General features: G+C 43.1%; 1 protein-coding gene across 2 annotated transcripts in view; it reads right to left on the bottom strand.

Annotated features, from left to right (window-relative positions):
• The window catches only part of LOX (lysyl oxidase), a 115356-nt gene that overhangs the window by 28212 nt on the left and 62554 nt on the right, over positions 1 to 24590 (bottom strand). For both annotated transcript variants that reach the window (XM_088475156.1, XM_088475155.1), the window contains exon 3: positions 6304 to 6441. In XM_088475156.1, coding sequence (XP_088331282.1) covers positions 6304 to 6441 — 138 coding nt within the window. The remainder of the gene's footprint in view (positions 1 to 6303; positions 6442 to 24590) is intronic.

The following is a 24590-nucleotide window of genomic DNA, read 5'->3' on the forward strand; positions in this document are numbered from 1 at the left end:
TCTTGCCTCTATCATTACGTCTTTGTTGGAGTGACTCTTGCCTCTCTGTGGAGAGGAGTTCCTACAGCTGACTTATTACACATACTGTAGCACGAGAAGAGACCTACTACAAAGTTCATACACTGCCAAGGTCTGCAGATTCTCGTTGCCTAGGGTTATCCCACCTGTCTCAGATTACCAAACTCAGTGTTCTGAACCACATAACTTCATGGTTAAATCCTTCACATCATTGTACAACCACTACCACATCAGTATCAAAAAAGTTTACAGAAATCAGGCTAATAAATAATAAAAATAATTACAATTTAGCATTTATACGCCATGTGGGATGGGATAGGTTGGAGTCTGTGGGAGAGAATAGTTCCTAATAATCAACATTTTAAGTTATTACCCACAGACGCTTTGTTTGAGCTTATGATCAAGATGATGTTATGCATATCTCCCAACATTTAAAATTCTGTAATTGGGACATGCAGCATTATGGGCATGTCCATATAACCATATGCATAGCCATGCCCCTCTAGTGCTTCTGAAGTAATAGACTGCCCCCTGCTAAAAACACCTTTTAATCATAGAAGTGGGCGGACTACTGTGTTTTTATTTTGGGTCTAAATCATTGTCGTATTTTGGTTTTAACACAAATGTTTTGATTCGGTTTTGGTTTTGGATTTGTTTTAAAATTTATAAAAACAGCTAAACTCATGTATCTTGGACCTGTTTTTGTTCCAATAGTATTACAGTATTAACTTAAATAAAGTTTATTTCCAGTCATTTACAGGCAATTTTAACCACCTCATAGCGCCTTAATTAATGAGGTAGGGACTTGCAATCCAAAACATGCAAGCTCCGGTTTTAAGAACAGAGTTCCGAACTTGCGCAAAGACCCTTTTCAGGAGACTTCTACTCGGAACCCTAAAGTGATTCCTAACAGGGACTCAGTTTGACTTGGATCCCCAAAGTTCAGGAGTGTTCTGTTATCAGCAAAGCCGGACCACTCATTTCTAGTTTTAATTACCACACAGAATCAGTGGTACTTCACTTCATTCTTTTACTGCTGAAAGCTCCAGAGCCACATGGCAACTTTCAGTTAGTTGTGATAAATGTGCCAACTGGCAAGATAACAGGAGAATCAAATCAAGACTGTGCCGCCAAAATCAGGACATTTAGGAGGTATCAGCGGTGTCAAACTAAGGTACAGAATTGGGTAACAGCTGTATAGGCACATATGTAATAGAGTGGGTTATTTGCAAAGTGCCAAGATTTTTGCCAATTTTGCATTAAGAATTAAAGCAGAATTTTTTTTAGGATGCAAAATTAACCTGATTTTGCAATGTAAAAATTGTACTACTTCAAGCAACAGTAATATACAGCATATGTCTATAAGTTAGGGGTGTGCACCAACCACTTTTCGTGTTTTGGATCTGGATCTTTCTTTGTGTTTTGGATCTGGATTGGTTTTGCCAAAACCACCCTTCCGTATTTTGGGTTCTGGGTTTTGTGTTTTGGATCTGTATTTTTTTGTAAAAAAGCATAAAAACAACTAAAATCACAGAATTTGTGGGATTTTCTGTTCCTATGCTATTATTAACCTCAATAACATTAATTTCCACTAATTTCCAGTCTATTCTGCACACATCACAATAGTGTTTTTAGGCCAAAAGGTTGCACCAAGGTAGCTGGATGACTATGCTAAGCGACACAAGTGGGCGGCACAAACACGTGGCCCATCTAGGAGTGACACTGCAGTGGTAGACAGGATGGTAGTTTGAAAAACTAGGCCCCAAACAGTACAAAATGCAAAGAAAAAAAAGAGGCACAAGATGGAATTGTCCTTGAGCCCTCCCTCCCACCCTTATGTTGTATAAACAGGACATGTACACTTTAACAAACCAATCATTTCAGCGCCAGGGTCTGCCACACGACTGCGGCAGAAATGATTGGTTTGTTTGGGCCCCCACAAAACAAGCTGGCAATTAATCTGTCCCTGCACAAACTAGCTCTACGGAGGCAAGTTGTTGTCCTCATCCTCCTCATCCACCGATTCCCCACCCTCTTCAGTGTTGTGTACATCCTCATCCTCAAAGAGTATTAATTTGTCCCCGCTGGAATCCACCACCACAGGTCCCTCTGTACGTTCTGGAGGCTGGCTCCCTGGAAGAGTTGATAATTCATTTTTATGAACATCATCTTCTCCACATTTTGTGGAAGCAACCTCCTACGCCTTTCGCTGACAAGGTTCCCGGCTGCACTAAACACTCTTTCGGAGTACACACTGGAAAGGGGGGGGGGGAACTCAGGTAAAATAGAGCCAGTCTGTACAGGGGTCTCCAAATTGCCTCTTTTTCCTGCCAGTACAGAAGAAGGAGCTGTTGACATGTCACGTTCCGCTTCAGCTGACCGTGTTTTCACCAGCAGGTCTTTGCACCTCTGCAGGCTTGTGTCGGCTGCAAAGAGAGACACCACGTAAGCTTTAAACCTAGGATTGAGCACGGTCGCCAAAATGTAGTGGTCTGATTTCAACAGATTGACCATCCTGAAATCCTGGCAAAGCGAATGAAGGGCTTCATCCACAAGTCCCACAAGCCGAGCGGGATTTCTCCATCTTAGCTCCTCCTTCACTTTCTCCAGCTGCTTCTGCAAAAGCCTGATGAGGGGAATGACCTGACTCAAGCTAGCAGTGTCTGAACTGACTTCACGTGCGGCAAGTTCGAAGGGCTGGAGAACCTTGCACAACACGAAAATCATTCTCCACGTCACTTAAGTCAGGTGCATACCCCCTCCTTTGCCTATGTCATAGGTGGATGTATAGGCCTCTTTTGCTGCTCCTCCATCCTCTGAAGCATAAAGAGGGTTGAGTTCCACCGCGTCACAACCTCTTGCTTCAGGTGATGGCGGGGCAGGTTCAAGAGTGTTTGCTGGCACTCCAGTCTTCGGAACACAGTCGCTGAATGGCGAAAGTGGCCAGAAATGTTTTGGGCCACCTAAAGCATCTCCTGCACGCCCCTGTCGTTTTTCAGAAAATTCTGCACCACCAAATTTATTGTGTGAGCAAAACATGGGACGTGCTGGAATTTGCCCAGATACAATGCCCGCACAATATTGGTGGCGTTGTCAGATATCACAAATGCCCAGGAGAGTCTAAGTGGGGTAAGCCACTGGGCAATGATTTCCCTCAGTTTCTCTAAGAGGTTATCGGCGGTGTGCCTCTTACTGAAACCGGTGATACACAGTGCAGCCTGCCTTGGAACGAGCTGGCGTTTCTGAGATGTTGCTACTGGTGACACTGCTATTGTTGCTGTGTAAGGTGATACATCTACCCAGTGGGCTGTCACAGTCATATAGTCCTTAGTCTGCCCTGTTCCACTTGTCCACATGTCCGTGGTTAAGTGGACATTGGGTACAACTGCATTTTTTAGGACACTGAGGACACTTTTTCTGTCTCTGTATCGCCTGCCTAGTGAAGTGGAATCTAGACGGGATTTGGAACCGGGGACACACTACCTCCATCAATTGTCTAAATCCCACTGCACTAATGGTGGATACTGGACGCATGTCTAACACCAACATAGCAGTCAAGGCCTCAGTTATACGTTTTGCTTCAGGATGACTGCTGTCGTACTTCATCCTCCTCGCTAAGGACTGTTGGAGGATAAATTGTTTAGTAAAAGTAGTGGTGTTCCTACTTCCTCTCTGGGATGATGAATGACTCACAGCAGCAGCGGTAGCAGTAGGCGTAGCAATGCAGGATCCTCCGGAGGAATCCCGGAGAGGAGAGTCAGTCATGCCAGTGACATAGCCTGCAGGACTACTTCCAATCCTGACTGAGGAGGAAATTGACGAGGAGGGAGTTGACGGTGTGGTTTGCAGGCACTTGGATACAACAGGACAAAGTGATTTAGGTGTCCCTGGACTGCTTACGGTCTTAGCCAAAGTTTCTGAACTTGACAGTAACTTTTTAAGAACGCGCAGCAGGTGACGTATAAGGGAGGATGTTCCTAGGTGGTTAACATCCCTACCCCTACTTATTTCACCTTTACATATGGTACATATGGCAAGACAGTTGTCCGGATTTGGATAGAAATATTGCCAGACCAAAGAGGTGGAATGTTTGGTCTTCTGCCCAGGCATGACCGTGATGGGCTTTTTCATCCCACGTACAACAATTGTCTCCCCCGGAGCCTGATTTAAACAAACCACATCACCATCAGAATCCTCCTCACCAACTTCCTCCTCAGCGCCAGCTACACCAGTATCCTCATCCTGTTGTACTTCAACAGTGACATCTTCAATTTGCATATCAGCAAGTGGACTGTGGGTGCTCCTTTCAGCACTTGCAGAGGGCGTGCAAATGGTGGAAAGAGCCACCTCTTCCCGTCCAGTGCTGGGAAGGTCAGGCATCGCAACCGCCACCACACTTGGATTCTCCTTAAGGATTTGTGATATCCTCTTAGAACGCACAGTTCTTCACTGTGCTTTTGCCAGCTTAACTTGTTTGATTTTTGTAGCGGGAGGACGGCTTCCATCGTCATGTGAAGCTGAACAACTAGTCATGAACATAGGGAAAGACCTTAGCCGTTCCTTGCAACTCCGTGTTGTAAATGGTATATTGGCAAGTTTACGTTTCTCCTCAGATGATTTAAATTTTTTTTTAAGGTCCTTTTCCTGAACTTTGTCATTTGCGATTTTATATGCCCTCTACTATGACATTGGGCATCGTCCTTGGCAGACGACGTTGATGGCATTTTATCGTCTATGTCATGACTAGTGACAGCAGCTTCAGCACTAGGAGGAAGTGGTTCTTGATCTTTCCCTATTTTATTTTTATCGGACAAAGTTTTGTCCTCCATTTATGTTATATTGATATATACGTGCGGCTAAGGCGCACACAAACACAGAAAAGAAGAATTTAAAATTTTTTTTTGGAGTGCACTTTGGGGGTTAAACCACCCTTTAACAGATGAGCCAGTCAGCCCTTTACTTATTACACAGGCGCACGCTTGGCGCTGCTCCTTTGTTGATGCACGTGCAGCCACAGTGCACACAATTCACAAACACAGAAAATATTTTTTTATTTTTGTTGGAGTGCACTTTGGGGGTTACACCACCCTTTAAGAGATGAGCCAGCTGACCCTTTACTTATGGGACACAGGCGCAAGCTTGGCGCTGCTCCTTTGTTGATGCACGTGCAGCCACAGTGCACACAAATCACAAACACAGAAAATATATATATTTTTTTTTTTTTGGGAGTGCACGTTGGGGGTTACACCACCCTTTAACGAACAAGCCTGCCGGCCCTTGATTTATGACACAGGCGCACGCTTAGTGCTACAGTACTTTGTTGATGCATGTGCGGCTACTGCGCACACAATTCACAAATACAGAAAAAAAAAAAAATTTTTTTTGGAGTGCACTTTGGGGGTTACAGCACCCTTTAATGGACAAGCCAGCCGGGCCCTTGATTTATGACACAGACGCACGCTTGGCGCTATTTTGTTGATGCACGTGCTGCTACAGCGCACACAATTCACAAACACAGAAAAAATATTTTTTTTATTTGTTTGGAGTGCACTTTGGGGGAGCACCCCTGATGGACAGATCACCCCTTGGACAACACTACAGCACCCCTTTAGGACTACAGCTTTTATGGGACACTGCACACAGTCCAGCCAGCCCCTATAGACTTTGGAGTGGACACAACCCCTATGGACAACTGACTGCACAACACAGCCCAGCCAGCCCCTATGACAGCAGCACAACACAGCCCAGCCAGCCCCTATGGACAACAGCAGCACAACACAGCCCAGTCAGCCCCTATGGACTGAGTGGACACAGCCCCTATGGACAACAGTAGCACAACACAGCCCAGCCAGTCCTAGCTCCCACCCTCCCTTTTCACTGACCACAGCCGGAGTGAAAAATGGCGCCGACGCGGGGACCTTTTAAAGAATCCAATACCTGCGAGACCTGGAAGGCGGAATGATGACGTTCTGCCTCGATTTGAGATCCGAGTCAGGCGGGAAACCCGTGCCGGACTCGGTTCCCGACTCGGATCGGGGGGGCTCGGGGGTGTTCGGATTTCAGAAATCCGAACACACTCATCCCTAGTATAAGTTACAGGAACCTGCTACTTATATGCTTGTTTTGCCTGCACAATAGCTATATACTTGTGCAGGAATTGGGATCAGAGAAACACCAGGTTACAGTTACTGGTAGAAGCAGGCTCATAAATCTCCTGCATGTTGCATAAAGGAAACAGAGCCCACTGTAATGTCTTAGAAATATTTAGCTAAAAGATGAACTTACTGATGGCAGCTGTGCCATTCCCAGGAATAGCGTGGTCTGCTTGGCTTGAAGTCAGCTGTGCCTTGGTTCTTCACTCTCTGGGGAAACCTGAGAAGCACCCTCTGGTCATAGTCTCTGACATCTGAGCGGTAGGCGGAGCTGCATCATTGCAAACAGAAAAAGTGCTAAATAAATTAAAAATGCTTTCTCTCAACATTAAAGGAGATGTACAATAATACATTGTAAGACATGGGATACACTGTACAAAGCAAACTAAGGTGGTGTCAGTGGAGAAAAAGAGTCTGAAACACTTTTATGATGACTCGTTTGTTAACATTGTAAAATTACATGAATCAATATAAATTATATAATCACATTGGTAAGAAAAACATTACTAATAAGATGGTAGATGACTAATTTGTGTCTAATCTGACTAGGTCCTTACTATTCCATACCAATCACCCACAAAACTCAGCAAATCCACAAATGTCCTGCCAAAAGACAACGCATGGCGCTGTACAACATAAAAAATATCATATTGCACATAGTCTAAAATAGTATAACTATAGTCACAATTTGTTACCAGGTGTATTGGATAATGATGCTAGAATGTATTGTATACATAGGAGAAAATCTGCTACAGATGTTATTTTTTTACACTAATTTTAAGTTGGTCCAAATCGCCATAATACATTTTGAAAGTGGTCTTATTATAATTATTCTTTTGCTATTTTCATATAAAAAGCAGGGGCCCTAAGGGCCTATGTCGAATTTACTGTGATCATTGTGGTGGAAAAGTTGCAACTCCAACAGACCCAATCCTGTTCACTTGTCCCCAAGGGCAGATGGGGAGGTCTGCGGGGGAGGTGGCACACTCTTATTTGCAGCCCCCTCACCCTGCTGCTCAAGCACCAGCCTGGGTCACGTCCTTTCGCTCTTATAGTGGGAAACAGATCATTAATGGGATTTCTAGGTTATGTGCTACTGTACATTTGACTACCCCATTAAAATGGATAAGCTCTGTGCATAAACAAAATTTTTTCACCCTCCCCCTTAATCATCTCTGCTTTTGAAGTCATGTGTGAACCACCAAATTTATTTTTGATTTTTTTTTTTAAATCAGTTTTTCACAGATTTCTCTTGTTATATATTTACAAAAATTGGTGAGTCAGTGATTTTGAAATATTTTATTTTTCTGCGTTTTGAAAAAACTTGTAACATCTATGAAGATTTCCCATTAAAAGGGATGATAAAATTCTCTTCTACAAGGCTCCCTGCTCCCAGTGAGTATTTTCACACTGAGTGACATCAAGGTCACTGGAGGACTGAGCTAATATCCCAGTTTTACGGAAGCAGCGTCCGCATTCTGGACGCGATGTAGATAAGCGATGTGGTATTAAGGATATAAATTGGGGCTAGGTGAATGAATAGCCTTTGTCGCAGGTAAATGTGAAAGCTGCAGTGGCAGAGGGCTGGGATATAGCCCAGACCATACAGGGTTAAAGTGACTCACAAGAAAGAGGAGGTCCAGCCTGGGAGGAGGAGAAGTGGGAGGAATCAAGATCAACAAAAGAACGACAAAGGAGGATACTTTCTCACCCCAAAAAAGCCAAGGGGAAGTTTCGTCTAATACAACACATGTCTCACCCGGAAGGTGGTTCAGTAAACGGCGCCATTGACAGCACACAATGTAGAGTAGTTTACCAATCATTTGCAGAGGCACTGGAGTTAGTGAAGGTCTATGGACGGGGGGCGCTCATGGCAAAACTAGATGTGGAATCGGCTTTCCGCCTCCTGCCACTTCACCCCTCCTCCTTCAAGTACATGGGTTTCAGACTGCCAGACGGCTACTACATAGACAAGTGCCTACCGATGGGATGCTCAATATGCCTGTGCGTACTTCGAGGCTTTCAGCAGTTTTTTACACTGGGCCCTTCAAGCAGGCACCGGGCACCACGGAGTAGCGCATTACCTCGATGACTTCCTGTTTATTGACAGTAAGGGGTCCAAAGGGTGCAAAAACATGTTGTTTTCAGCCAAGGCCCTGTTCTGGAACTTGGGTGTGCCTGCAGCACATGACAAAACAGAGGGACCCTCCACGCGTTTAACTTACCTCGGGATTGAAATAGACACAGTGGCAGGATGCTGTAGACTGCCGCTGGACAAAGTGCAAAAGCTCCACGCCATGCTTGCAGAGTGCTTAAGTGCAAAATTGGAAACCCTGAAGCGCGTACAATCATTGCTAGGCCTACTCAACTTTGTATGCAGGGTCATACCCATGGGTAGGGTGCTTTGCTGCCGACTAGAGAGAGCAATGGCGGGGGTCAAGGCACCACATCACCGAATACACCTGTCAAAAGAGACACGAGAGGACATCAAAATGTGGCAAGTGTTTGCGCATGAGTTCAACGGGGTACGAATATGGCAAGAAAAGTGACTGACGACCTCAGAATTGCAGCTCCATACAGATGCAGCGGGAAGCACAGGGTTTGGAGCAGTTTTTAAAACACGATGGTGCGCAGCCGCTTGGCCCCGTGAATGGGCAAAGATAGGTTTGAGAAGAAACTTGCTAGTGCTGGAAATTTTTCCAATTATTGTAGCAGCAGAGCTATGGGCAAAATGGTGGCAAAACATGCAAATTGTGTTCTGGTGCGATAATCTAGGGGGTAGTGCAAGCAATTAACAATCAGCGCACAACATCCCTCCCAGCGCTGAGGCTCATCAGGCACCTAGTCATGGTCTGTATTCGCAACAACATCACATTCACAGCACGACATGTCCCAGGGGTAGAGAACCACATAGCTGATGCCTTATCCAGGTTTCAGTGGGACAAGTTCCGCCAATTGGCGCTCGCGGCACAGTTAGTTGGTGAAAAATGTCTATCTCATGTTTGGCAGATAATCAAGCCGACATCGAGGAACTCGCAATTAACTCCTTAGCCACAACCACGCATCGCAAGTATAACGCTGCATGGAAAGCATGGCACCATTTCCTAGAGAGGAACCCAAGTAAAAACAGCAGTCAGGCTATGTTAGATTACATCTGGGAGAATTACATGTCAGGTCGGTCTAAGGCGGCCATGGCTGGCGATCTGGCCGGTATATCCTTTTTTTTTAAGCTAAAAGGTAAGAGGGATACAACCAAGAGTTTTCTTATATCAAAGGCGCTAAAGGGTTGGGGAAAATGCCAACCTGCTAAAGAGGATAAAAGACGACCCATAGACCCACAAATGCTAACAAGCTTGATGGGCGCAGTCAGCAAGGTCGCTAGGAGCACCTTCGAGGTGTCCCTCTTTCACGTGGCTTTTTCCTTCGCCTACTTTGGTGCCTTTTGCATAGGAGAGTTGGTTGCAGCATCCAGGGCGGCGACAAACACCGGATTGCTACAAGGCAACGTGATGATCAGGGAATCTGGTGTACTATGTAGGATCCACAAGTCCAAAACGGACCAAGGGGGCAAAGGGCAGTGGATTACACTGACACAGCATGAGAACAAGGAGATGTGCCCACTCCGGCTAGCAACAAGTTATACGGCCCTACGGCATACGCAAGGGCATGCATGGTTGGTACATGAAAATGGGACCCCGTTAACTAGGTTTCAGTTCCTTGCAGTGTTCAAGAGATGCATCTCCGAATTAGGATTGGATATAAGGGACTTTGGATCACATTCATTCAGAATTGGGGCAGCTACCAGTGCTGCTAGTACGGGGGCTACCGTCAACAGCATAAAGGCAATGGGAAGGTGGAAGAGCGATAGCTACAAGACTTACATCAGGCCGGGGAAATAGGCAGATGCGGGTCACACTCATCATGATTTCGGATGGGGAGGGGATCTACCTCTTGGGGGGGGGGTTTTCCTCATGTCGCAAAAATTACTAATCCCCCTATCAATTGGCTACTTCGGCATGAGGTTTTTTAACCCCCTTCATGGGATGCGAACCTCAAGTGAGTACGCATTAGTGTTAGGGCGGATAGGGGCGCTAAGCGTTACCTAGCCATAAAATGGTTGCTAACACTTTCCTTCTATTTGCAGATGCATGGTGCAGGCCCGGAGAGAAGTTTGTCAGGGCCAAGAAGTGGGAGGGGGCCAGGAACAGACAAAGTCAGAATATACGGTGGGTAGGACAAAGGGGAATGAAGTGGGGTCAATTAATGTCAGCACTAGGCAGGCTAGGTAAGCGGTACGGGGACCCTAATAGGATAATAGTACACCTAGGGGGTAACGACTTAGGCAGTATAACATTCAGGCATCTGTTCAAGACAATGAAAACAGATTTAATAAAAGTAAAAATCCTTTGGCCAAATGTACACTTGGTCTGGTCAAACATTGTCCCAAGGAGGCACTGGCGTGCCGCGTCTGTGGCAGCGATGAACAGAACAGGGAGGAAAGTTAACAACTTGATGAAGGGATGCATGCGCTCCCTAGGGGGTGACGTAATAACACACCCCCAACTGAAAGCTAGGAAGGAACCCCTGTACAGAACAGATGGGGTACATCTGTCAGAACTGGGCATGGGGTGGTTCGTGGAAGACTGGCTGCAGGGCTTAGGGTGGTAGGAGGCTAGTTGGTGGCGGGCTAGGTCGTGGTGAGGCCTAGCTGTGGCGGGAAATGCAATTGCAAACTTGATAATCAAGGTACGTTGTCAATGACATGATGGGAGAATGATATGTCCTCCGGGGTGTGTAGTGATTAGGCACGTTTCCGGAAATGGATTGCCTCATGACGGGCAGAAGACACCTGTGTTGGTGTATGACACCGTGCCGATGTTGGCAGCAGTGCTGCTGGTAGTGTCACGGCCCCCTTTGTTGGATGGTGGAACGTGAAGGCTCCTCCCAAGCTGAACATAGTGGGGGCACTAGGCCCAAACTCGGACCGTCACCCCGCTAGTGAGGGAGGAGTGGTGACTGAGGAAGTCTTGGCTTCACGGTCAATAGGATTGGAGAACCCAGTCCGTTGGAACTGGTGGGCTCTGATGGGCCCACCTATGAAGGGGGTGGGTAGGAGTTTCCACCCCTATTACCAAATTGAATAGTATGTTTGCAATTGCTTTTCCTGGGCCACCAACTTTATGGAAGTATTAAATAAATTGGATCTTCTTCCGCCAGCTATAGTGTGTTGCGTTTTTATTCAATGGGAGTGGGGTCAGAGATGACCATATAAGGGTGCATAAAAGATGCTACCAGGAATTGGGCACAAGGGAATCCATCATACCTAAGCGGCTTATAAACTGTGTGCTAATTGATTGGACTGTCTGGAATGAATACTGGTGTAGTTACTATCGATACACCAAATTAAAAGGAGCAGATTGCTAACTTCCCTTGTGAAGGTGAAGGGGAAGTGATTCAAGTGTAGAAACTGCCTGTGATTCCAGTATGATAACTGCCTGTGAAAATACTGAATAAATCAATTTATTTTCTCAGTTCGACAAGTGCATTACAAGGGAGAAGGAGTATCAAAAGAAATCTCTTATATAAACAGCAACAAATCACTATGTATATATGTTTTTCCTAAACCGGAGTATTGAATAAGCCATATTCACTTAAAGGAGAGCTAATCCACAACGAGTAGTCATCAGACTTGTGCAGATTTAATTGAATGTCTTTTTCAGTCAAATAAGGAAACATATATACCAGCAACTAAAACTTGCATGGGCATTTCTCTATTTTTGTAAGAGAACTGTGGAGCTATTTTTAATTAATTGATAGTTACCTACTGATGTTTTTTTGGCTCTAAGAACAAGTAATAGTTTAGATATATGTATATGCCAACTTGACTGAGCCAATATTATATGTATGTTGCTGTATCTGTGAATTTTATGGATATATCCTATTATATTGTCTTTCCTGAATAATTGTGGCCATTTTTTTTCATTTTTATTATATGTATTTTTAAAAAATTGTAAAAATTAATTGCATAAATGTGTGAGTAATTTGACCAAATTGCAGCGCTTCCTGATATATTTTGTGTTTCAGACTTGAGATTCACCCTCAAAATTGCTATAAACAAAATACAGGGACATATTAATGTTCGAGGCGGCCTGTGTGCAGTGGACTCCCTCAAATGAGCAGCAGGCCCCCCCTAGCCAGTCCACTTGCCTCGATACAGCAAGCAGGTCCTTCCTCCTCTGCGACGCCATCTTCACAATGAGATTCGGGAAGATGGCATATGCGCACCACAGAGCAAAGGCTATGGCACAATGCCAGAGTCTTTGCTGTCACTGCGCAGTGCCATCTTCCTGAATATGTCACAGGGAAGATGGTGCCAGCGGAGGGACCCGCTAGCCGGAGCAAGGTAAGTATATTATGGGTGTGGGGCACGGGCCTGTGTACACCCTGCACCCATTACAAATACGCCTATGGGCCCCTTCCCCCCTTCTAGAGAAACACCCTCTCCACAGCCGTTCATTTTATGCCCAATAGTTGTGCTCTAGTTTCGGGCATGTTGCTGTAAATAGCTGCATCCAAAGATGCACAGCCACTCACATAGGAGGCCAGACTCGGACGAAGAAGCTGCACCTGCCAGACTCACCAAGGCGGAACTGTACCTCTGCAGGATGCTCCAAGTGGCTGTCTCTGTATGAATAAACATGTGACTCGGAATCATGCCCATTGTGTCACATTGTAGTGCCCAAAGTTAACAATATGCCACATTGTACTAATGCCAGTACACATGCCACACAGTGCCCTCGCTTCACATTATGCTACAAAGTACTCACCAGGCAATTCTGGAAACCTGGTAGACAACTTTATGACCTGGGTGCAGTTGGGTCAGGCCCCAGAGGTGGACCCCATAGCAATGGCACCCTTGTACCCACTATAGCTATACCCATGCTTCGAACACTATTTTGCTACTCCTAAACCACACACAATCCTTCTCTTTAAACTTGCTCTCTCTCCAACACATTTATATTTTTTTGCAACTCCCGGCAATTCTTACATACAGTATGTCTGCCTACTACCACAGTTCCCTCATACACAATCTATGGAACCTAGTAACATCTATCCTTCATCTAAGGTCTGTCTCCTGTACAACATTACCATAACAGCCAACTACAAGCAGCACTCCATGGCCAGGGACAGATACTGTAAGTATAAATTGACATTAGTGTAAGATGCCAAACATGTAAATCTCCCTTCCTTTCCATCCCTAGGGAGTTGATCATTGATCTTGTGTCTATCCATTTCCCCACTCAACTGAAAGCCTTTATATGCAACTACATAGTTCTGAGAGAGAATAAAAAGAACCACAAACGTTTGAATGTGAGAAAATGCCAGGTTTAACAGTTAATAAATCAGACTTAGGCAACCTGTGTGCCAGGAGCTGGCAAGACATGTTGCTTTAGTTGCACGCCAAATTGAGAGCCAGAGGTTGCGTATCTTTTGAAAATAAACTATTAGACCCCTGATCTCAGGGCAATCTTGCATTGTTCAGGAATTTGTATTATGTTTTGCTGGTAGTTTGTGTAGCTGATTTACCCAAAGTAGATAGAACCTTAATATTAGTAAAATTGTATTTAACACCTTATTAAAAGGGAATAATTACAATGTATAATTTATTATGCAACTTTAAATTGCCAGTTTAAAGGACACTACAGGCAGTAAATAAGTCATCGTACAAGTGCAGATATGACTCAAAACGTATAGTAATACATTTGAAATAGATTGATGGGTATTGATCAATTATCTGTATGTTACCTATAACATAACAAGTCTAAGAACCAAAGTCAAGTGTCTTAAATTGGTCTTACAAACAGTGGTCCATAGCCAGTCTTGAGTTTCATTTTTCTGCTCCCCTAGTCAGTGGCGTTCTTAAATATATAAATGCAGTTTAACTGTCATCGGCTAATTCTTTATCCATCAGTGTGTCCTTCACCTGTCAGTGAATCACTGCATGGGCACCACCATGTTTTTCCTGGTGGTGTTAGAACTAAGCTGTCTTTTGAATATTTATTAGGAAGCCAGGTAATTATTCAGTGAGACAATTAGTGCAGGAGTGTTTTTCATTGGGTTCATTCATTTTAAAAGGGAGGAAGGGGCTGAGCTCACTGCCAGTGATAGAAGAAACTTCTGTGATTCTTCCCTGCTCACTGTTTGTTCTATTGTGTTTTGACCTCGGCTTACCTTTGGATATTTATGTTAGCTTGTTGCCTTGACTTTTTTTGCTCATTTCTAATATGTTTACTGTTATTTAACATCTATTTAATCAACATTTTTTTTATCTAGTGTTGATTCCCAAGTGTATACCTTGTACAGTGCATATTGTCAGTTATCTGCATTTTGTGTATTACTCACTTTACCGGGGAATTATATCTCAGGTGGTTCTTGTAATACCTTGCCTTGTTAGGTGTTCAGTTATCACTTACAGTATATCCTAGGGGGATCTGCATATCAGTAAGCATGTTTTGCTCTATGGGAAAAGCGACTGTGCTATAGGTGAAGCTATTGGTCCTGGGGCCTGATTCATTAGGGATCGCTATTGTGATTATGCACACAGGCGGTCGACTGTTGCGTACTGCGAATGCATCGCAGTGCGCAAAGGTACCACTGTGATCATACTCTGATCGCAGAGATGATGCAGACCCATAGCAGAGTGATTAATAGAAAGTGAGTGTTTGGGGGGGTGGTCGGCGAAAAGCAGATGTACCTGTCCGTTTAAACGCCGTTACAGGGACGTGCATAACTTAGCCACTTCGATGGCATATGCAGCTTGAGCTTTCACTGCGTACTGGAAGATCAGCAATTTCTGAGTAAGGTCTGACCTTGTGCTATTGTGTGTGAGGCTCCAATGTTACTTGATGGTACCGATATTTTTCACAGATTTGCAAGGTATTTTGGATGAGTGCAAGGGGAAGTGGGCATCTTTATGTTAGCCTGCATCGGCCATAATATGGGGGACACAGTGACTATAAATACACAGTGACACCTTAGGCACCTTAGCAAATATGTATGCCTATACCATGTATCCGAGAACTCATCGACTATATACACATCACAATACATAGTATTACAAATAAGAGTGGGTTGGTTTATCAGTTGCTCCACATTCTTGCTAGGGGATATGTTGCCAAAAGAAATATGGTTATGTAATTATTTTTCAGACATACTGGAGTCGAGTGAGTCACAATCTAAAATGAACTAATTGTGCCCCAGCTCCCCTCTTCTGCTATGTGACTGCGCACGTACAATATGTGATCCTTATAGACAGGACCACTGTGATGTCACATCTTATGGAGGGAAGTGCACTCATACATAGTAAATTTCACATTTAAAAATAAACATTGTTCAGATTCATGAGTTTAAGAATAAAAGCAGACAGCCTGTTCTAAGCTCCAGCTGAGCCGGGTCTACAGGGAACAGTGATGATGAAATATTACTTGGAGGGCTTCCGACACATTCTTCCACAGAGCCTGATCCTACAATACTTATCACGTCATGGCTAGTCGCTGTTTATCTCATTTCATACTCATTTGTAGACGTTTTCCAGCACTGTGGCATTTTTCCCCATAGAGTGTCTAGCCTTCTACAGGGCTTATAGTGACATACTGTATTTCTTCTATACAATTACAAATAACCTGCTGGCTAGGTCTAATAGGCTAAAGTATAAACAAAAACTTTGTAAGTTATATTTTTTGAGCCAATCCCTCTAACCCTCTTTCAACAAAATTGCTCCTTATGAATTAATTAAATTAATTGGCTGTAAAAGTATCTGTGGCATAATTTCAAGAAGTGGAATACAGTACATAAAGGTATCTTTATGCTATTACTGTACATATGTTTAATGTGCAGTATGTTTTTATTTTTCTTTAACAAAATATTTTCTCTGAATAAATGTCATTCTTACATGAAAGTTGGAAATTTTGGACTTGTTGAACGTTGAAATATTTTTGCTCAAATTTTAAATATTCCAACCAAATTGAATTAATGTTATTGCCATCATTAATGTTCTTTTAACTTTATTATAGGGATGTTTCAATGAACCTTTAAAATATAATTTATTAAATACCATACATCTTACAGTGCTTCTAGGATTTGCAGTTGCTACCGAACATACTTTCTATGGAATGGGTATGTAATGCCAGCTGTCGGGATGCCTCCTGTCACAATACCGACAGCGACATCCTGATGGTTGGTATCCTGACATGGTTGGTATCCTGGTATACTTACCCTCCCTCCTTCTCCCCCTAACCCTAACCCTCCCCATTAGTGCCTAAACCTAAGTCTCCCCCCCTGCATGCCTAATCCTAACGCTCCCCCCTTACTGCCTAACCCTAACCCCCCTAGTGGTGCCTAACCCCCCTAGTGGTGCCTAACCCTAACCCTCCCCCGTAGGGGTCTCTAACCCTAACCTCCCCCCAAAAAACCTAACGCTAACCCTGCTACACTACCTAAACCTAACCCTCCACCCCACCCCTCGTGGCTAACACTAAGGGCGCCCCGGACTTTCCTCATTTGGACAGCCATCCTTCTGTGTTCCGGCGTCGACATTAAGATAGGCATCGGTATTTCAACACCTATCTTAAGTCCCTTGTCGGGCTTCCCCTTGATTGCATCACAGCCGCCGGTCTCATAACTACATCCCCTTTCTATACCACAGGGCATAGCCCCTCTGAGAGTATTCAGTCATATTCTGCCAAGTGGAAGTTGTTAGCCAAGAAATGTGATTATGGTGCACCTATAAGTGAGCTCATCGCAGACAAGATTGTTTGTGGGACTTACAATGATGAAACATCTGTGCACTTACTATGTGAAAAGGGGCTAAGATTAGTCTGCCATACACATCTGTATGATGCATGAGCAATCTAACAAAAGTGTCCATTGACAAACATTGCAATGCTTTTGGCAAAATTAATCACTTTGCAATCAGATCCATGTCTAAGAAGAAATCCTCTAGGCGTGGATTTACAACGTGACCAATTGAATAGCTCTGGGCACTCATTCACTGTGTTATTCAACATTGCATTCAATTAAATTCCCTCCTAAGAATGAAGACAGCCTCATGTTGCACGCTTCAGTAGCGAATCCGCACAGGGCTAACACTGTGGAGGCTGCACCAGAAACTACGACAGATGCAGATTTCACTGTGAAAGTATTGACTTTAGGACTGAAAATGGAGAAATATTTACCACCATAACAGCCAGGAAGACCAATAACACCATCAAAATTAAAATTGACACTAGCGTTAAATGTAACATCATGTCAAGGTAACTCCTCCATCCCGCCAGCCATTGCCTATGATGGTTAGATGGTGGTTATACTCCCCTTCAGTTTGAAATAGTGGACATAGATGTTCATTGGCTTCTGGGTATGCCAGATAGTATAAATCTGGGACTAATCCCTCTACATGCTAAAATGCATACTATTCAACAGTACCTTCCAGAATTGACGGACTTTGCAGACTTGTTTGGTTCTATTACTATTAGAAAATTGCCAGTGACTTATCATATGCGTTTGGACGAGTCCGTCCAACCCAGTGTGTGTTTCCCCAGACATATAGCTCTCACCATGAAGGACAAGGTAATAGTGGAACTTAACTACATGATTGCATTAGGGGTCATTGCACCTGCTGTGGAAGCCACTTAGTGGATATTGTCCATGGTTGCTGCAGAGAATAAAGATGACTCTATGCACATCTACTTTGACCCAGAGTGTCACAAATCTAAGGTGGATAGTGTGGAGCTGGCGTATACCCAGAACTGAGGCGTCAAGTTTAACGGATCGGAGGCTTTAACCCCTGCAAAGGCATTTGGACTTGGCTGCACCCACTATGCAGGTCGTAGCCCTCAGTCTGGGTTTCAAGGTATGCGTTGTTGGTATATAGGAACTGATATTAGGCAGAGGCTTGCCGCTGTGGAGTGAACTGGTGCGTGGTCATCAGAAATGGGTCATAGCCAGACAGGCGAATGCAGTACCAGGGAGCGAGCAGATAATGGATAGTCAAAGTCAATACCAGGAATAACTAGATGCAGTACCAGGGGGTTGAACAGAATCAGGTCAAATGTATAGCAAATGGTAAGAACCAGGAAACACTTTAATTTGCACTGGGCACAACGCTGGAGTTTAGGAATGGAGCCTAATATTCTCGCACTGAATAGCGCCCAGAGACTTCCTTTTATAGGGAAGAGTTCAGTTTGTGTGTCAGCGTGAAATCAGTTTGGCGCACATTTCCCTTTAGATTTTAAACAAAGCAGCATGCACATCTCTATGGGAGACGCGGCCACTATGTAACATCTGCTGGGAGTAGTGAGAAGAAGCCAGCAGCCAGAAGCCAAAAGCACATTACTACGGCAGGTGCTGACGGGCATGACTGCTGCAGCCTCAGGAGAATAGCGCCGCCGGACCGGATATGTAAACACCGGGCTCCGGCAAGCTGTGGCACAGAGTACATGAATAAGGCCTTTGCGAGACCACATCACCGTCTTAAAACTGTGAAACAAGTTATTGTTGACATGCCCAAATGCAAACATATTCACGACTCTGGATGCCAAGTGTGGATTCTTGCAGATTACTTTTGATAAAAAAATCATCTATGCTTACAACATTCATGACACTAGTGGGTAGATATGCCTTCATCAGAATGCCCTATGGTATAATGCAATGGCAGTGGAGTTTTCCAGTGGTACATGGAGCATCTCTTGAAGGTGTACCAATGTGTATCATTTTGGATGACATCCTAAATTCCATAGAGGAATACAATATTTGCCGCAATAAACTTGCAGAACATCCATGTGATCAAACTGAAGTTAAACCCTGACAAGTGCAGTTGCAGAGTGTTGGAAGTTCCATATGTGGGACACCTCCCAACCTCAAAGGGTGTCAAACCAGACCCAACCAAGATACTGGCTATATAACAAATGCCTACTTCGACGAACAAGCTTGGTCTACAGTGCTTCCTGGCTATGAGAAGCTACCTTTCAAAATTCCTTTCACACTGCTTTGAGGTCAGTGCTCCACTCCGCCAGCCCCAGCATAATGACACTGAGTGATGTTGGATGGATTGTCCCTATGCAGCAATCTCCTGTCTCAAGTCTATGCTGGCCAGTATACGATATTCAAAAAAAATTAGTATCCTACTGTGCGCACATTCAAATTGCAACCTATACACCACTAAAATGAGATTGGCACCTCAAAACCCAACAAATACAATAAAAACTTCAAATATATACTGGGTATATGGCACTTTTGACAATTAAAATATAAATTAAAATATTACTCCCCTGAAAACTTTACATTTCCTTCCTTCCAGGGTGAGTCTTTTAAATCTTGGAAATTATGTGTACAGTACATAGAAAAAAAAACAGAAACACACACAAAAAAATATTGTGTAATACAATTTACATTTGGTACTGTATACATTATTTTGATAAATGGGATAATAGGCCCAATTAGGTTAGAGAATTAACGGGGTTGTCCCCCACACATTAGAATCACAGCTTTATGCTGATAATGGTGCCTGTAATATTACAGGCATTATTATCATAAATCCTATTTATCGTTTTTTTTAACATTTATATTTTAATTGTCAAAAGCAACATATACCCAGTATATATTTGAAGTTATTGTGCTGGCCAGTAGCCCTATACCGCAGTGCTTTGATGTTCACCTCCTGATTCTCATATCTACAGATGCCTCTCAACACGGACTTGATGCTGTTTGTATGCAGTGCAGCAAACCCATTGCTTTTTCTTCCAGGACCCTCACTAAGTCATGGTATGCCCAAATGAAGAATCAACTGTTAGAATTGGTCTTTGCCTGTAAGAAAAATCACAAGTTCCTTTATAGGCGGCCCATGTTGTGGTGTACAAATGTGGCAATGACCTCCATGTCACACTTGCCGACTCTGAAGTCCCTGATGGTGTAGTCATCTTGTTGTGATGGAATTTGATGGAGCTCTGTGATGATGTGATAATTATGATCTCTGCCAATGCCTGTCCCATATTGTCCTCACTAGATGGCCCTTTTAGTTGAGGGTAATGCCTCATGACTTTAAATCATTCTTTGCCATGCATGATGAACTGACCTTTATGATGGCATCCCTCTGCAAGGTCATCTTTTTGTGAAGGATGCCCTGGTCTTGCTGATAATGAGAGTTTTGTGTTGCCTGCAATGCTGTATGGGCTCACCACACCAGAGAATAGCTCACACTGCATGAAGTGCTTGACCTTCTTTGGTCCAGTAATTGCTGCGGATGACATTCATGGTGCTTCTCACTTTAAAAAACAGTCTAAGAGATGAACTTCCTTCTCCTGTACAATGCCTCTTCTCTAGGTGCACCCACACCATTCATTCCCATTGCCAAGCCCAAACTCAAGCCACAGACTGAGAACAAAGTACAGGGTGTATTACTAAATTACTGGACAGACAGTTTGTGTCCAGACCCTAGTCGGGTTCGATAAAGCTGAGACTATGCAGAGATCTTCTAACAGGTCCAACAGCTGATTTCATGCATTTATTATGGGCTCTAGCAATTTATACAGTAGTTACTTCTCTGTAATGGGCCCATGGTCAGGCTGGTTGGTCCCAAATGCCTAAGCCAGTGTCTTTTTTTCTTTGTTTAAATGGTGCCTTGACCCTTCCTTCACTCCCTCTTAGCTTTTGAGCTCTTTGTAGCCAGAGGAGTTTCAGGTTTTGAAATGACACTTGCAGGGCGCAGAGAGTCTGCAGTGGGGGTGCGTTGGCAATAGGGGGCCTCTTACTTTGTGTTTATTTTAATTTTGCAGTGGATGGGCTGATCGGGGCTGGGCTACCAAAATACAGGTCACTCACAATCATGTCCGCTTCCTGGTTATGGCTCCTCCTCTGGGACCGACCATTTATTAAAAATGCAGTCATTTTTAATTTTGTACCTGTCAATCATATGGACACCACTTCCACCAGAGATGCATTGTTCTTCCACTTAAACCATTGTTTGCAAATACTCTGCTGACATTATACATTATTCACTTACTTGGGCCAGGCAGCGGGAGATTTGAAACAGCAGTTCAAATAAAAGAACTGGTGACCTATAATGGTGCCTAGTAATTAACAAGTACCTTTGTTTTTTTACGAATAAGAAAAAGTAATTTGAATATTTACACTTTAATATATATATATATATATACAGTCAGGTCCATAAATATTGGGACATTGACAGAATTTTCAGATTTTGGCCTCTATTCACCACGACAATGGTTTTGAAATGAAACAAACAAGATGTGCTTTAACTGCAGACTTTCAGATTTAATTTGAGGGTAATTACATCCAAATCGGGTGAACGGTGTAGGTATTACAACTGTTTCTATATGTGCCTCCCACTTTTTAAGGGGCCAAAAGTAATGGGACTATCAACTCAAAAGCTATTTCATGGACAGGTGTGGGCTATTCCCTCATTATTTCATTATCAATTAAGCAGGTAAAAGGTCTGGAGTTGATTCTAGGTGTGACATTTGCATTTGGAATCAGTTGCTGTCAACACTCAATATGAGATCCAAAGAGCTGTCACTATCAGTGAAGCAAGCCATCATTAGGCTGAAAAATCAAAACAAACACATCAGAGAGATAGCAAAAACATTAGGTGTGGCCAAATCAACTGTTTGGCACATTCTTAAAAAGAAAGACTGCACCGGAGAGCTCAGCAACACCAAAAGACCCGGAAGACCACGGAAAACAACTGTGGTGGATGACAAAATAATTATTTCCCTGGTGAAGAAAAACCCCTTCACAACAGTTGGCCAAATCAAGAACACTCTCCAGGAGTTAGATGTATATGTGTCAAAGTCAACAATCAAGAGAAGACTTCACAAGAGTGAATATAGAGGGTTCACCACAAGATGCAAACCATTGGTGAGCCACAAAAACAGGAAGACCAGATTAGAGTTTGCCAAACAACATCTAAAAAAGCCATTACAGTTCTGGAACAACATCCTATTGACAGATGAGACAAAGATCAACTTGTACCAGAGAAGAGAAGGAAAGGAACTGCTCATGATCCAAAACATACCACCTCATCAGTGAAGCATGGTGGTGGTAGTGTCATGGCGTGGGCATGTATGGCTGCCAATGGAACTGGTTCCCTTGTATTTATTGATGATGTGACTGCTGACAAAAGCAGCAGAATGAATTCTGAAGTGTTTCGGCCAATATTATATGCTCATATTCAGTCAAATGCTTCAGAACTCATTGGACAGCGCTTCACAGTGCAGATGGACAATGACCCGAAGCATACTGCAAAAGCAACCAAAGCATTTTTTAAGGCTAAAAAGTGGAATGTTATGCAATGGCCAAGTCAATCCCCTGATCTGAATCCGATTGAGCATGCATTTCACTTGATGAAGACAAAACTGAAGGGAAAATGCCCCAAGAACAAGCAGGAACTGAAGACATTTGCAGTAGAGGCCTGGCAGAGCATCACCAGGGATGAAACCCAGCATCTGGTGTTGTCTATGCATTCCAGACTTCAGGCTGTAATTGCCTGCAAAGGATTTGCAACAAAGTATTAAAAAGTGAAAGTTAGATTTAGGATTGTTTAGTTTGTCCCATTACTTTTGGCCCCTTAAAAAGTGGGAGGCACATATAGAAACCGTTGTAATTCCTACACCGTTCACCTGATTTGGATGTAATTACCCTCAAATTAAATCTGAAAGTCTGCAGTTAAATCACATCTTGTTTGTTTCATTTAAAAGACATTGTGGTGGTGAATAGAGGACAAAATATGAAAATTCTGTCAATGTCCCAATATTTATGGACCTGACTGTATAATAGAGGGGTAATTGCTGGCGGTAACCCCATTATTATACTTGATGAGGCAAAAACAAATCCCTTTTATAAAACACTGACATTTTCTATCAAAAATGATTTTCACACTTTTAGAAATCACTTTTTGCTTATGGGCCAGCATAATGTGTGTTCCCCACAGACTGAAATATGCCCCTTTCTTTGCTTTATGTTGTTATATTTTGCATAACACATGCATTTAGCAGGAAATACTGTATGTTGATGTACTAGTACCATACTAGACTACTCTCAGGGAGCACTCTGGACTCCAGCGAGAGTGGACCAGTTTCACTGATCTGACTACTTTCTGAGAGAAGTGGGTGGTCTGGGGTCTCGATTATGTAATTCACGCCCCCCACAGTATAATGTCATGATTTGCAGCATTCGTAGAGTTGGAGGGCCAGAATGACGTAATAATGAGATTTATGGGCCTTCCCAGCTGCCATCTACCAGGGAGCCCAAGGCAAGTAGGTCTAGTACATAGTGATACAGGAATACAGGGAGGAAAAGTCAGGCAAAAACCGGGGATTCATATTTGAAGCTGAGGGATCTATAGATGATCCCATCGAAGAAGGAACTCCTTTTTAGTGCACTCTTTTGTCATTCATATGAAATGTATGTCTAAATATTAAAAAAATAATTATTTATGATAATAAATAAAATACTATACTAATCAGACACATAAAAAACACAAAACAAAATACTTTATCAAATGGTGCATAGACGTATGCAGCATCCAATATCAGTCATATGATCCAAAGAGAAACACCTAACTCATACTTTCTTAATAATAATCCTTTGGGATTGAGTCTCCCTTTTTGAATATATTTCTCATATGCACCAATGTACTTCAGGGATAATCCCCTGATTAAAACGTATGCTTTATTTAGATATTTATATCCTATTTTTAATAATCAATAAATTGTTTCTGCAAACATCAATCTCAGGATACATAATTGTATTGAACAAAGAATGAAATATATGCATAACTAATCTTTTTCCAATTCACATTTCATTGACCTTGAATGGTCCAGGAAAAATTCTTCTAGATTTCATGGAGATCAGCGGTGGAATACAATCAAGTACTGGCAAAGATAAAAAAAGGTCAGAAAACAAGTCTACTCACAGAGGCCGATAATGGTCAACCTCTCAGGTTATATCTGTTTTTCACACAAACCGTGTCACATATAAACAATTTTGGTGTCAATGACATCATCACCAAACCCTTTGTGAAATCCTGCAAAAAGTTTTAAGATCATGGGTAAATGTCCCCATAATTCAATATAATATCACCCCATATATTAGTTATGGATCAGCCTGTTGATATTTGCAAGTACTATCTTGTGGTATACACAGTTATTACATTCAATAGTAGGCACCAGCGGGAAGTATTGTAGTAGACAGACCAGCCGGATAGACCTAACGAGGACAGATGAACTCAGTGTTATGTATACACATGCAGTGGAAATGGAGCAAAGCATACAGTGGACTGTCAGTTCATGTATGTAAGCAGTATTGAGGATAATGGCAGGTCCCCCACGAAGCTGAGTACTTCACGTC

Source organism: Taudactylus pleione, unplaced genomic scaffold, assembly GCF_031769625.1.
Source record: "Taudactylus pleione unplaced genomic scaffold, aTauple2 ptg000162l, whole genome shotgun sequence".
Classification (NCBI taxonomy): Eukaryota; Metazoa; Chordata; class Amphibia; order Anura; family Myobatrachidae; genus Taudactylus; species Taudactylus pleione.